This window comes from Eretmochelys imbricata, chromosome 10 (assembly GCF_965152235.1).
Source record: "Eretmochelys imbricata isolate rEreImb1 chromosome 10, rEreImb1.hap1, whole genome shotgun sequence".
Classification (NCBI taxonomy): domain Eukaryota; kingdom Metazoa; phylum Chordata; order Testudines; family Cheloniidae; genus Eretmochelys; species Eretmochelys imbricata.
In genome coordinates this window covers 57,935,079-57,951,154 of record NC_135581.1, presented here as the reverse complement: position 1 = coordinate 57,951,154, position 16,076 = coordinate 57,935,079, and the positions used below count along the sequence as shown (strand labels likewise).

The 16,076-nt window shown below is 38.4% G+C and overlaps 1 protein-coding gene across 1 annotated transcript in view; it reads right to left on the bottom strand.

The window, feature by feature from the left end:
• Window positions 1-16,076, bottom strand: part of MYO1E (myosin IE) — a 156,801-nt gene that overhangs the window by 38,734 nt on the left and 101,991 nt on the right. The window contains exons 13-18 of the mRNA XM_077829324.1: window positions 14,797-14,883; window positions 13,646-13,813; window positions 10,848-10,933; window positions 10,073-10,154; window positions 7,564-7,670; window positions 3,726-3,824 (exon numbers count right to left, since the gene is read on the bottom strand). Coding sequence (XP_077685450.1) covers window positions 3,726-3,824; window positions 7,564-7,670; window positions 10,073-10,154; window positions 10,848-10,933; window positions 13,646-13,813; window positions 14,797-14,883 — 629 coding nt within the window. The remainder of the gene's footprint in view (window positions 1-3,725; window positions 3,825-7,563; window positions 7,671-10,072; window positions 10,155-10,847; window positions 10,934-13,645; window positions 13,814-14,796; window positions 14,884-16,076) is intronic.

Genomic DNA, 16,076 nt, shown 5'->3' with positions numbered 1-16,076 from the left:
CTGTTTTGTAGAGTGAGGGAGAACATGGAACCCAGTAACAGAGACAGGCAGCTTCTGCCTGAGAGAACCAGCCACAGGAGAAGTGGTGATTCATGGAAGGAAAGAGGCAGGACAGGGTGGGATTCACTGCTGGCCTCTCTTCTCTATGGCATGAAGACACATAGCATCCTCCTTAAACCTTGGAAATTATCTAACTCCCAGGTTACAACAACATGGGAACTGCCCAGTTTTCTAACGGTTAACTAGATAGAAACATGATAGATATAGAAGATAGAAACAGAGTCACAATGCTTTCTTGTTTTACTGCCCACCGATGGGCTAAGTCAGGGGTTCTCAAACTGGAGGTCAGGACCCCTTAAGGGGTTGCCAGATTATTACATGGGGGGGTCGCGAGCTGTCAACCTCCACCCCAACCCTGCTTTGCCTCCAGCATTTATAATGGTGTTAAATATATAAAAAAGTGTTTTTAATTTATAAGGGGGGTCACACTCAAAGGCTTGCTATGTGAAAAGGGTCACCAGTAAAAAAGTTTGAGAACCACTGGGCTAGGCTTTATATGTCTCAGCATACCTGTGGATAAGTAACTTTTGAAGCACTTTTGGGCTGCTTTGTGAACTAGACTGGAAACAGAGCAGCAGACAATTGCCCCTCAAAATCAATCTTATATTCATCTCCATTTTGGACAACCTTATCACAACTTTGTTTTCCTGAGGCCTGCCAGGCATGCTGGGGTACAATGTAAATACATGTTTATTAGTGGAACTATTTGAATAGTGAGGGGGGAAAATCAGTGATAAAGTGTTGCGTTTGGTTCACTATGATTCCTGAGTTCCTTGAGGCAGCCTCTGGGTGTTAGTGACAATGTGTCCAGACCCTGAAACTGCACAAATGGTTATTTATTAGAAAAGCTCATTTTTCATTGTTCTTCTGTCTAAAACATTTCCCAGACATGGATCAGATGCCATGCGACGTAAATGACAAACCACACATCACAAATAACAGTGACAGGCAACAGACTGTGAACAACCCAAAGTATGCAAATTACTTGCCCAAACTTAAGAAAAAACTCACGAACAGCACGTACTAGAAGAAAACTGGGAGAATTTGTGAACAACAAAAGGAACTACATCTGTAATGACTAACTGGACCAGCTCTATTTATAAATGTTTAAGGGTCAAATGCTGAAGTAATATGCAAGATGGTGTAAGTTGGACAATACTAGGTCCCTCTAAAACTCTTAGACATAGGTAAACCCATCCTGATGTAGCAGGATATCTAACATTAGTGTAATTTATGTGGAGGAGTAACAAGAAGGAGCTCTAAGTTAAAGAGGTTCCTACCCTGCTTAATTTCCAGTTTCTTCTGGCTGTTCAGCATGTAAATTCATCAGTACAGTGGGTTTAAGTCAGTGTAAGGAATCTTAATATAAGGGAGACTAAGTCAGTGTAAGAAAAACTAAGTTATACTATCTTGCATATTCCCTCTGAATCTGTCTTACACATGTTTCATATCACAAATTCTAGCCATTTTGGGGGGGAGTGGTAGGGGTGGAAATCAGCGAATAAAATATTTTTAATATAAATAGTAATCTTCAAAGCTATATAAAAAAAACTTTGAAACTCTTTTTTTCCTCCCAGTTATATCCACCACGATCACTTCACACACTGAATGCTGTGAGGTGTCTGTGTTTCCGGTCAGCCACATTATTCTATAATATGTAATAATGTATGGTGGTATTATATTGTGCATTGCCATGTGGCACAGCACTCTCCTCAAACACATCTCTGTGTATTCTATGATGGTGTCCATTTCAATCAGTAGTATTAATGTCCCTCTATCTGGGCTTTTCGAGCTCATGCAATATGAGGTGGAAGTGTGATTCAGGCACAAGTGCTGAGCCTGGGTTTAAAATGCCTTTGAAAAAATGCCAAATCATGACTGCCAAAAAAAGAATCCATTATAAATGCACAATAAGCAGTTAGGTCATATGTCTAAATATGGGAGTATGGGGCTTAGCTCTTGGATTGGTTATGCTTTAAAACACACAGGCCTTTTCAGTGACTTTGGCTTTTCACATGCAAATGAAAATTTCAGACATAAAAGTCCATTCAGCCCAGAAATCTCCACTTACATAGAGCTGCCAAGGAGCTCCCAATGAAAACAACTGCACAAACATGCATTTCCTGTCCATCCCATGCCTCAGCCCACTTTTACTCACACTGACTCATGGTGTCAAAACAGAGCTTGTTCTGGATGTTAGGTAACTGTGAATGGAAAGGGTGCAGGAAGATTTTTACTCACAACAAGAAGTTAAACTTTACCAAACTGCACTGAAGCAAAGAGCTAAATCCTACTGCAGGGAGATTTCATGGACTAAGACTGCCTGTGGATCTCTGCCTGTAAGAGTAGAAATCTATTCACCTTCTTCCCTAAGTGCCGTTAGGCTTTCACTGGGCAGAGCTTTCATTCAGAGAGTTTTTGAATCTGCATGGGCCCAATACATAGTCAATGTTCAGCTATTATCTAGCGGACACTAGATTTAACATGCATTATTGGTTGCTTATTCTATCTAGTAAGCAGAAAGTGCTTCATTCTGCAAGTTGTATTTCTTCAGCATAACATTCTGAGGTGGGCTAACACAATATGAAGTACATTTATGTTTTACTAGAAGACTGGGAGCAGATTAAATCATGTGAAGGATTGTTCCACGATGAATTATCCCAGAAAAGGGGCTAAATTAATCCCTGAAAATACTCTGGAGGTACATCACCAATTAATTTTACCCATTGTTTTCAAAAAAGAGGAGACACATGCTAAAAATCATGAGGTTTCTGGGCAGGACTCTGCTTCATGCCGGCAGCACTGTCACTAAGAATGTTGCTTCCAAAAAGGAAGCAACGTTTTGTTTCTTGGTGCATCATTCCTTGGATTTTCTTGATCCCAGCAAATCTGGTTTTGCACCAGAGTATGGTACTGAGACTGAACAGTTCTTCTTGGCTGAGGCTCTCATGATGACGGATGAAAACAAGATGTCCATGCTCATTATTTTAGATCTATCCGCTATCTTGAGTGATTCTGTTCCGCTCTGTGGGAAATGTTGGGTGATCTGTTTATCTCAGCCTTTGCAACAATATTATTTTAGAATTAAAGCTTAGATTCTCAAATACAAGATTTAAAGTTTAAAAGTTTAAAAAAAAAATAAAAAAAGTACCAGCTTGCTGATCTATCATAAGATGTCTCAATTTGATCCTGGGTAGCTGTGTGTCAATTATTCCACCAAAGGCTGGAATATATATTATTATTTGATTGAAATTACTATAATTTAAGAGAGTCTCAGCAAAGAGATAGATGTTAATGTACAAATACAGAGCTAGCCATTCAAAGGAGTGTGGGTTTCATAGACTGGAGCATATGCTACTGAACACTTTTCTAGTTCTCTATTCCCATAGACTTTAACTCTTACCTCTGAGAGATCCATAGCAGTGCAGTAGGAATTGATACTTTAGGTAAGTTGAGAGAAGAACATGATACTTCTCAATGGCAAAAAGTTGGCTTTAAAAGCCTTTGTTCCTTTAAATCTCTATATAAACTGAATACTGCACAGTTAAAGCTAATGGGAGAAACTAGAAACTTTTTCAGGGCTTGTGGCTTTTCTTTCTTTCTCTTTTCCGCACCCATGTAGCAAACCACTGTACAGCAATACTGCAATGCCTGTAATACTGTACCTCTGCAAAAACTTTTTGAATACCCGTCTGTACGCATAGCCTGCTCTCCTTACTCGAATATTTTCTTTCAGCCCTAGGTATTCCACTTGATGCTTTACCCTGTGGGGAAAAACACAGTGAGATTTATAATCCCTTTCTTTTCAGCCTTTTTATAAACGTATGTATCCTTACAATTATATATTCTGTTTAACGTCTGTAGTTCTGAACCACATGTGTGTGTATGTGCGTGCGCTCACTCACACAAAGTATAAAGGGAATAATAGTCAAACTGTACGTCACTACATGGTGGGATGAAAATGTGGATCCCATCAAGACTGGGATGGAGTTATTGTAGCTCTTCTGTTCTTTTGCCTTGTAAGTTTATCTCATTACAGTTTTTCCCAGTTTAGGGAAAGATGAGCACTCGATTAAGCCTGTTCTCATTTGTTTAGAGGTCCCTTAACCAAAACTTTAACTTTCCAATTTTACTTTGATATTCTTTTTTCCCTTTTGTTTAAAGGTCTAATGAATAATTCAGGACTTGATTAGTCCACAGTTCATGGCTCTAATACTTGGCCATTAAAAAAAGCCAAGTAAATTCTGAGCTACACAAATGCCCCAAATACTGAGATGACACTGGACGTTGGGAGACTAACCTGTTTTCTTTTGTCGAAAATTTTTAATTTTCACCTGCACTTTACATAGCTCAAAATTAAACATAGTATCTTATATTTGGCTATTCAGACTCAATACTGTGCAAGAAGGGCCAAGTTCGATGGTCAAAGGTCCAAAATAGCACTCTTCTGGAGTACCAGGGGCTGGAAAGCAGAAGCTGAGCAGTGTGTCCCTGGGTACCATGGCTCCTATCTCTGCCATATTACAGAGGGAAGATTTGTGTCAGGCTGGAAGAGTGGCTGGAGCATGCTCAGCAGTCCACACACTGCATAGTTCTAATGGCCACAAGCCTTGTAGGTTGGCACCAGTCCCAGAGGCTGAACTAACAGCTGTAGGCAGGCTGTGGAGGTGCTCTGTATCTTGTCTATGGGCTGAAGGGGAAGACTCCATTCCTCTGACAGCTCTATAGTTCCTCTGTGAAAAGCCGTTTTACCTCAGTTCTGCACAGGAGCTGAGGATTTCATCTTAAATCTCAAAGGGGAAAATAGAATGTAAAAGAAAGGGCTTCTCTTTGGGACTTCATTCTCCCTTTCTGGAGTTTGGGAGCACATTTTACATTTTTCTAAATTTAAAAACAAAAGTATATACTGCTAGACCACTTCTTAAAGCTTAGACATTAACTCAGAATAAGGGACTATCTTTCAGTGAACTTTTGTTGCTGTTGTAGGAGTCCTGCTTTACTGCTCTGCATTTCCCTAATTTCCTGAATGTTTATAATTCACATCAGAGAGCTGGAGGGGGTGTGTATTAAAATGACTGATTATTTTTTTTAAGGTCCAAATCTTAATAGCTTGCAATAAGAAACAACAGGACTGCTAAATTTTTTCAATTAATTTAACAAATCACCGCATTAAAAAAATGCTTCTTTAAATTATGTATATAATTTTGCTTACCATCTTTCCATTCTTTACAAAGACCTATTTCAAATTCTGGTACCTCTCAATCAGTGCTTAATTTGTAGCGAAAAAGGTGCCAGGACTCAAGCAATTTTTTTACATTCATAACTGACGAACCAAACCCAAAGGTGCCGGGGCTATGAATTGCCAAGACTAGAGGTGCCGGGGCTCAGCCCTGGCAAGCCCCGCACAAATTAAGCATTGCTCTCAATTGTTGCTTCATTGGAGTTATTTTCTAAGTTTAGCTTCATTCCAAGCCTCTAAAGTACAGGATGTTTTTTTTTGCCCATTGATTTTTTTAAATCGAGACATTCCTGTTCTATGACTCACACTATAAAGGGGGATAATTTCTCATTTTTTAAATCCCATGTTGTCAATGACAAAACCCACCAGTCATTTTTTATTTTTAATAAAAGTTTATAAAAATGGTTTCCTTAAGCAATGTAAGTTGCTTTTTGGACTTCAAACTCACTATAAAAAGTGCTGCATATTTCAATGTTAGTGTTCAAGGAACCAAAGTAGATTTTGTACCCCTTCCAAGGCTTCTGGTGTAGTAACAGTAGAGAGATGATGTTCAAAAATATATTTTCCTGTTTATAGCTTTCCCTCCTGTTCACATCTGGAATAATGCAGTGGAACAACAATACAACTCCCTTTTTCTTACTACTCTTCCAGTACCAGTGTCCAGCAACACTACATTTCTTAAACATTTCTTTTTTGTCCTTTTTTTTCCTGGGAAAAAGACACTCTTAAAAATCTCCCCTTAGGCATCAACCTCAAGCAGAGTCAAGGTCTAGGAATTCTGCTAATACAGAAAAATTTCAGGCCAAGCAGCTGTACCAGAATCGAAAGAAAAACACATTTTCAAGAAACACCCCAAATTTTGGAATAAGCAACTAATCCTGCTGAATCTTAGATTTGATACAAGGTCTATCTTAAGCAGAGTGCTACAGTTTCTGAAACTATTTAAATGAAGTACAAACCTGGAGCGACATGGGTTTGTGTAGTACACAGTAACACAGGCTTCCCTGGGTAAAGTTCTTTCTTTAGCAAGACAACAATATTTTTGAAGTCCATTAACAGGCTAATTGTAAGCAGATCATATATGCAGCCGCAACAATTTTTCAAATATGTGTTCATCGGTGTGGTGCATGAGACTAAATGACCCCAGGAAAATATTCCTTTTTTAAAGCTAAACCAATATTGTTCAGCAAAATATCACTGTGACTCTTTCAACCCACTTAGATGTTCTATTTCCAGTGTCACTGAACTTTCCCACAGCAGTAAGATAACAATACTATGTAAGGAAAACAGCAAAACAAAAAAATCCCTTTGGTCAGTCCCATGAATCTTCACTACAGAAACAAACTGCAGACTACAGTTTTGCTTAGGGATATGCATATGAGCAGATCTGCCTTTCCTTGGGGACATCACTAACAACTATGAAGAATTTCTGGGTGTTTGAGGCTTTACCACAATGCATAGAATATAAATATAAAATCCAGTTTAATGAATGAGAGATCATTCGTTTTAAAAACTGGGGAAAAGTGCTCATAGTTATAAGGCTAGATGATGTCAATTTACCTCTGGGGATGGTATCACACAGTGTGTTGCATTCTATTTACCTGTACTTCATTGCCAATTACCTCAGCAATGGCAAAACAACACACATTGTTGGAAAATGGGGTCTCAGAGCCTGAGCTCCACCTGAAGCCCAAATGTCTACACTGCAATTTTACAGCCCTGCAGCCTGAGCCCACTGATCTGGGCCAGCTGTGGCTGCACCACAGGCCTTTTATCACAGTGTAGACATACCCAGAGTGACTTCTGCTCAGACTGCTAGGGTTTTAACTACCTAGTAGAAGCTATGGTTTTTCAAAGCAGCAAACAAAAGTTATAAGCTACATTCTGTTTGTGTGTACCAGGATTTAGTTGTGTAAATCCTATTATACTGTTCTGAAAATTTAGCCCTTAATTACTACGGGAGTTACTCAAATACATTCTGTAAATTGTGATTACCCACAACTAGCTAGGGAAAGACTACGATTAACCACATTAATGACTAATGCTAATCAAACAAAACTACTGTGTTTCCTCAGAGTTTAGGAGAGGCCGTAGAGTAAGTGGTTATATGTCAGGTCTGAAGGATTCTGTCAAGTACTGTGTCTAGAGTACCCAGTTCTATTTGCTGGCATGCTGTGTGATTACAAATGTTTCTGCTGCTCAAAGGAAGTCTTGTTTGGACTGTTACTTTGGCTCTGCCCACCCCATACTTGGCTAACTCGTACCTGCTCTCCTCCCAATCTCGAGGCTTCTTTGTTTCATTGGGCTTGATGCAACGGATGTAGTGAGGTGTACATTTCATCAGGGTACCAACAAGATCATTTGCTTGTTTCTGTGAAATGAGGAACAAAACTTAGATATGAGCTGATTCAGGTAAGTTATATAGGACATTTCTTCAAAGTGTCAGTTGTCTACTGCTCCACTGACCACCACAGTATCTTTGGATAATATGCAGCAGGAGTCAGCAAGTAGCCCCACAAGCGTGGTTGTCTAGCGAGAGACTCAATTTGACCTTGTAAAAGGGCTACATGGAAATAGTCACATACATGGGGAAAAAGTCACAATTCACAAAGCGTTTCCATTAAAAATCTCAAATTGAAGGCCACCTGTCATTAGCAAGGAAGCTATCAGTTATTTTTACATTACTGGACTTTTATCTTTCTATTTCTCGCTCTTGTGTTGTATAATTCATCTTTGCTCCATCAAAAAAAGGGAACTCTTCCATCTTATTGATTTGATTTGTAAAATATACCCATTGTCATCTCTAGGCACATGTACACATTGAATGCACAAATTAATACAACCAGACTGACTTTACATCCACTGACAAAGTCCACCAACTCCCACTACAGTGAAACTCAATCCCATGCCAAGCCACCTCCTAAGAAAACACTTTAGTAGATATACTGCCATGGTAGGATGCCCTGAGGGTGGGGAGTGAGTTGAGAGTTGATGGCTTTTAAATGAAATCACCCTATCTCCAGCCCCTGACATTTAAATCTGGGGGCTGTTATATGAATGCTTCAGTTGCATCCGATGAAGTAAGCTGTAGCTCACGAACGCTTATGCTCCAATAAATTTGTTAGTCTGTAAGGTGCCACAAGTCCTCCTTTTCTTTTTTCAGTTGATCTCAACAGTCAAGGTGAAATATGACAAAAGGGGCAGTGTCGTTAGACTAACATTGCTTTCTAGACAAAAATGCTAAGATCTATTTGACGTAAGTGAGAATTCAAGTTATTAATAGCCTTCTTGCAGTAATAATAACAAGAAATTGCTAAATTCGGATTAGGATCCAAACTCTTCCAAATTTTTGGGACTTTGGGATCTGGGGGGCATAGGTTCAGGTCAATCTTCAAATAATATGCTAGAAATCTGAACAGTGAGGCCTGATTCAATGTCCACTGAAGTCAACAGGAGCCTTTTATTGATTACAGTGAGCACTGGATCAGGCTTTCTGGGCTGTTAAGGGACAAGTTATCTGTAGTTAATTGCAGGACACCAAGCAGCTGTTTGAAGGGGCTCATTCATTATGCACATGCCAGTGCTGCTATCACTGCCACCAATTGCCATTTTGGAAATTCAAACTAAAGCTGGGCAAAAAAATTCACATCAAGTGAAAATATAATGTTGTGATGGCTGAAACAAAATTACTTTACAACCAAGCCAGATTTGTAATTTTCTTCATAATCAAAATAGGAGTTTTGGACAATGAAAAACAGTGAAAACCACTTTTTTCATTAAATACACACACCCACCCACACATACTATATATTGTATTTGGGGAGGAAAATTATATACATGTAATTGGGGGGGAAATATATTTTCCAAATGCAATGTATAAGTATGTGTGGGTATGTATGTACAGTATTTAATGAATAAAGTGCTTTTCACTCTTTTTCACTGTCCAGAACTCCTATTTTGTTTATGAGGAAAATTACAAAGTTGGCCTGGTTGTGAAGCGATTTTGTATACAGTGTGTATGTGAAGTTCCAGGACTCCTTCCCTATTCATTCACAAAGCCCAGGAATGTTGCTAATTTGAAGTTACTCCCTTGCTTGTTAGTTGTGCAGAATCTGCTGGGATATTTTCGTTTTGTTTTTTGACATTTAATGAAATACTGAAGTTGACTGAATTTTCACTTTCATTCTGAAATGGTTACAATGCAAAAACCTGTATATATTTCCCAAATGCAATATTCACCTTTAAACAAAATACTCTGGGCCTGATGCTTGGCTGGTGTAAAATGGTGTACCTCCATTGATGTCAATAGAGTTGTACCAATTTACCAGCTAAGAAATTTGGCCTGTTATCTTTGAAGTATAGGCACATTTCTTATTTTGGATACAGTGTAGCTGGGCTTGTTCTCCCTTAATAAATTTACTAAATAACCATAATAAAAGTATTTACCACTCATACAACTAATTTATTTTCCAGCACTATGCAAATATTAAGTATGAAGAGGTCACAAGGTCTAGCTCATCAATTCAGCTAAAACAGATGTCATACCAAGTAGAAAAATGTTCAGTAACTGTTTGTATAGGTACCTATGAGATGGGAAACTGACTTTTTTTGGGGAGGGAGGGGGTCTTTCTATCAAGGCTAGGGCATCAGACCCCTCTGAGCTGATCCTGTTACTGTAAAAGGAAAGTTTTCAAGTATAAAAACACTAACTCCAAGAAAAATTGTCCCCGCCCTTTCCACCAGTTATATCCAAGAGGCATAAACTGAACATACCTTAATTTTACTGCCAGCAGTGGTTGGGCGGCCTTTCTTGTCCGCTTGGAGGTTTTCAGGAAATAGAGCCTTTATAAAAGGTCTGGAAAAGAATTAGCAAGACATGTTGGTGTATGAGGACAGAACAACCATGCATTCTGCACACTGTAGTATCTCAAGGGATACATGGTAGAAACTGGTGGTTTAGTAGACTATGCATGATTATTTACAGTAATTTGCGAATGCAGACATACCAAATCAATCTAAGATCAACATTTTCCAACAGCTTTATCTGCAGACAGTGCTTTCTCAGCAATCCCTTTCGCTGACACGAGAATTTCTGAAGGGTCACAAAATCCCAGATTCAAAGGAATATTATATGGATAGCCTTAATTTTTTTAAAAATTAATATATCAACATTATTAATTAAAATATACAATATTTAAAAATGCTACTTTGTACCTTTAACCAAGAACCTTTCTTCTATTGATTTCAAAGCACTTTACAAATCACTGGACGAGATTCTGATCATATCTAGCCTGTACACTGATCATATCTAGTCTACTTTTGGCCTGATCCCCCACTGCACCTTGCACAGTCTATAGTCATTCACATCTGTGTAAATTGGCTACAAAATGCTACCATTTTGATTTGGTCGTGTTTTATATCCACTTTGCGCAGGTGTAAATGGCTACACATGGTGCAAGGCAGTGGAGAATCAGGCCGCCGGCATCTACTTGAACCAACATTCTAGTCACCAAAAGTGTTAAGTGTTAAACAAGTTTTGTCTACGTACAGCTCACTGCTCTGCATGAGTTCAATCAAGTCCATGAAAAGAACATCCCGATTCCTCTCACAGAATCCATCCATATCATAGGATACCTGGGTCAAGGTGGAAATCAAATGTTGTTTAGTAGAGACCTTGATAATTAAACAATATTTTAAAACCCCCATGATTTTTCTGTTGATCTGATTCATGGTAACCAATAAATCCCTGAATATAATTTGCCTCATGAGTTTGTCATGTAAGACTTAGCTGATGTCAGTTATGTATTTAGAATTTAATGAAAAAGAATACCATGCAGCTGGTTAATGAGATGCAACAGCCTGGGAATAAATTTAACATCATATAGGGAAAAACAACAACAACAACAACAAAAGTTCTGCATAATCAAGGTTTTCTGTAATTCAATAAGATCAATAAGTACTGCGGTGTTAAAAAAAAATCAAGAACAAATAGGAGAAATACAGCAGGACTTAGTACAAAATAATAAACAGAACACCTGCATATTGATTCCAAATTTAAGAGGGACACCATTATTTGACAGCACTTTGTATGCCATCAGTTTCAGTGTTTCTCCTGTGTAATTCACTTCCTCTCTGGTTTCAGTAGGTATCTCACACTGCCACAGACAATGTCATTTGTAAAAACCACAAAAATTGGCAGACACACTTGGGGACAGATGCAAAAGTAATTTTAACTTGTTTGTTTTTTAAACTGACTAGATTTCAAGTTGACTAGGTTCCTTTATTTCACTTTTTAAAAAAAGAAGAAGAAAAAGGACTCTCTTGATGATATCTTAGCACTGCAGTCCATAATGGAAACAGTTGTTGCTGTCAGTACGAGAAAGAAACAGGAAATGAGTGTTTCTGCATGTCAAAGTTCTGTGAATCTTAGCGCCATGTCAAGAGATATGTATGGTAGACTGATACTGAAACCCCTGTAGTATAACCTATGCCAACCAGAATACACGGAATATTCTGCACCTCATTGTTGTACACATGCTACTACAATAAGAAAATACTGGGTGAAATCTTGATCTCATTGAAGTCCATGGCTTCACTCAGAAGCTAATGTATGTTATGTTCTTTTCAATTGCCTTACTGCTGATGGTTGGTTGCTGATCTTCTAGCCAGTCATACACAGTATGTCATGATCAATAGCTGGACTATATTTTATTAGAAAATGACTTTAATTTAACTGTTAAGGGTCGTCGTGGTTTCCATTGGAAACACCACTTTTCAGAGGCTTATAATTCAGCTGTTTTTATTCATATTGGTCTAAATTCTGGGAACAAACTGTCAGTCACATGTCAAACTTTTTCTTCTCTTCCAAGAAATATTTTAATACTTTTTGCTTTTTCTTCACACCTTCTAGTTTTACAAACAGTTAGTCCTTATACATGATTGCTTTTGCAACTAGGGAGGATATTCATATGTGAAAAGTATCTATGTACATACAACTAGTTACTTTTCATAACACCTTTTCCTGTATATCCATATTTCATATTCAGTTATGATTCTAATTCTAATTCTAGTTCTCAATGAATTCTAAGGTTTCCAATTACATTCTCTTGGAAACAGAATAGGCACTGACCCAATACTTTCTATGGTCCTTTTTTAAAATGTTCACATAAATGCTACTGACTGATTCTTATATCAGTTTCTTGGTTATTTTTATTTTGTATTTTTAATAACTGATCAAATGAAACTAATGCAAAGGACCTACATTTAACCAACAAATCAAGGAAATCCAGAGCTATGGCTGCAAATCTGTTTGTAACTTACTCCTGTTGGGTGCACATTTGATATATAAAATAACATACTTTCTGAAATCCCTGCAGTATGCTGCCACAGTACAAGTTCAGGGCCAGAATCTGATACTACTTCTCTTGTTAAGCAGTATGTTATTCCACAAGCAGTCCCACTGATTTCAACAGAACTTATTACAGTATAAAGGGTCTACTCAGTGTGAGTAAGGGTGGCCCAAGGGAGAAATGACAATTTAGCAGGCTTCTTCCTTGACTTCTCAATTAAAGTATGTCCTTAATCTCATTTTATTTTTTTAACCTAATCTCTCCCTGACATGCAGAAAAGTTTTTGACCTTGAATGATACTGCACATCTGTAAGTATACAAATTGATAACATCTTTAACTAGTGGTTTTGTTGTAACTATTTTATCACAGATGCAAATTGCTAATCTGACTCTAGGACCGTTGTCCCTAGTGTGAGATTAATCAAAAAATTTAAAAAACACACATTCTGTAGAGAAGAAACACAGCTGAGCCCCAGATTTAACCCAGTCTATACTAGAAAAGGCCTGCCAATGTAGCTATAAAAGTAAACCTTCCTAGTGTAGATGGATTTTATACTGGAAAAAGAGTATTTTGCCATCATAATTTGATTTTTCCCAAATGAAATAAACAGTACTACCGAAAGCACTAGTGCTTTTGCCTATATAAAAATGTCATTAAAAAGTCCACAACCCTAACAGACATTACAATACTGGCAAAAATTTTAAGTGTAGACCTGTCCTTTGAGAACATGGGGCCTGATACTCCTCACCTATACCTGTGTAAAACAAGAGTAATTCCTTTGAAGTCAATGGAGTTATATCAGTGAAAAACTGATGGCAGTCAGAGGAGGGTCAGACTCACTAAATTTGATAGTTGTGCAACTGATAATTTAGTTTTAATCCAGGGTTAAAACTATTTCCCTTCTATTTGGTTACTGTGCTTTTATTTAAAAGAAATTAGACAGTATTTAAAATAATTGGGGTTTTTTTCCTTCTAAAAGCTGTTTTTTTGTAGCACCTTTCCTGCATAATGGTGGATGATAAATCCCTGGTTCCAGCTGTTGAAATGTTCATGAGTCCCAATCTGCATCTGGAGTTTCTGGAGCAGCGTCTGGTCAGCTCCCTCTCCCACTGCATGCATTGTGGCACACACATCATCCAGAATGCTCATAATTCCTGGGGGATTCTGACAGGGCAGAGGTCAATGGGGAAGAAGGGGAAGAAAAGAAAAGAAACCTGTGATATGGTTTCAAGGTAGATAGAGTAAAACACTAAGAGCAAATTCATCCCAGGTGTAATTTCCCCACAGCCAATGGAGTTATACTAGGGATTAATTTGTCCATTAGCATGAAAGCAAAGATAAGGAAGAACTGGAAGTCCTAGGATTGACTAGATAGCTCTAATGATAGGGAGAAAAGTGAATGTGCCCAGAAAATCTAATTCTTTTAGCTTAAAGCTGTCACAAATACACAATTTTCTTCCCCCACCACCAAAAGCTAACCCACATTTCAGATAAATGAGAGGCAACACTGGGAATGCTATGCATACGGTTCACCATTTCCTCTGAACCAAGACCAAAGTTTGGGACTTTGTGTGGGGGTAAATAGTAGAGCTGCTCAAACAAACCAGAATTTCTGTTCCATGGGAAATTCTGATATTTTGATGTTTATTTTCATCCCAAATCAGGATGAAAAGTGTAAATAGTAAAAGTTTTCATGGGAAAAAAAGTTCTGAAAACATTCCACCTGGAAATGTCAAAACGTTAATCTCTGCTTTTGCCTGAGCTGTGACAGTGCATCATGGCAGTTGTAGTTTTCGCTCCCTCATGTCCCATTCTCCCCTATGGGCCCACTTCCCCAACTGGACTACATTTCCCATGATTCAGTGTGGTCTCCCTGTGACTGAGCCACCTCAGTGCGATGTGGAGTTCATGGAAAATTTAGATTTTGATTAAACTCCATTTTCCAGCAGAAAAATGGGGTAGTTTTTTTTCTTTTGACCAGCACTAGTATTGGGGTTCTAATTTCGGTCCATCTCTAATACATGTTACCCATATGGGATTGGCTGCACAACCCTGGGCTACTCTTGACAGCGAGGCAGTCCTAACTATTAGTTTGGAGAAAAATGTTGTCTCAGTTTCATGCATCTGTATTTGTGACAAAAACTTACCACTTTATTCTCAATGAGGTCACATACTATTTTGTTGTTGAAATAATCTATGGGTGTCCACCTAATTCCTTCTTGCACATATTCTTCCTGTGAGATAGAAAGAAAGACCCAAATATTCATTCACATTGTAGGTTTAGTAGTGGATTTAGGATAGTCCACACACACAAATTCTATACTATTCAAATGGTTTTAAAAGACCTGCCTATACAGGTGATTGGGAGCTTCTTTTTGGTGATCTTGCCAAAAGCATTGACGATAATTCCTGCTGGATAATGTCTATGGGATCGTGTAGAGGATTCACGGAACTGTGTCCTAAATGAATACAGGAATTCTGAGGCAAATTCATCTCTTTGAGTCAACGGAATTACCACAGGGATGAATCTGGCCCTTTGAATATAAATTCAATAATTTAGTGGTAATACTGGTGACCAAAACACCAACTACAACATACCTCTCCCTTGTTCTGATCTGATATGTCTCCCAATCTCAGATTACAGTTACTTTGTGAAAAATAATACTGGGGTACAATCCAGCTCTGTATTACACAACACTGACATGGCAGAGGATAAAATCCTCCCCCTTCATCCAGTGCACCTTGTGCTGTTCAGAGGCCTCAGAGTCCTTCCACTCTCCTCACCCCGACTGGAGCAGTTACTAATCAGAGCAGGATTTTCAATTAACATGTTTATCTTCAACCCGCTTTACAAACACTAACAAAACAAGTTTCACAATACCTGAGACGCAGGTGATTGTCAATATTCTCAAGGCTAATTTATAGATGGAGAAACTGAGTCAGAGAGGCTAAGGACCAGATCTCCACAACAGCATGTTCAGAACTGCACATGCAAAAATGCAGGACCAGCTATGCTCCCTCTTTCTGGTCACAGTTCCTGTGACTGTGAGTGCAACCAACTCTACAGCTGGTCAAAAACATGTTAAATTCAAAAAAATTTTGATAGAAAAATGTCATTAAAACATTTTTTGACCAGCCCTAGTTGTATCAATTACATACATAAATGTCCAGCTAGATACTTAACTAGTCATTTGTGTGCACTTTTGTGGAAGTGCAATTGTGTATGTACACTTCTGGAAATACTGGCCCAAGAACACTTAGCTGCTGATTCTGGAGTCCTTGGGTGCCAGGTTTATACTTGCACTACTAGACCATACCTCTCTGGGCATATTGCATGCTATCATTGTTTTCCAGTGTAGAATTTGATGCTCATGTAAGGAGAAACTTGGCGAAGACATTCCAGGGCAGAGAAAGGGACATGCTTTTA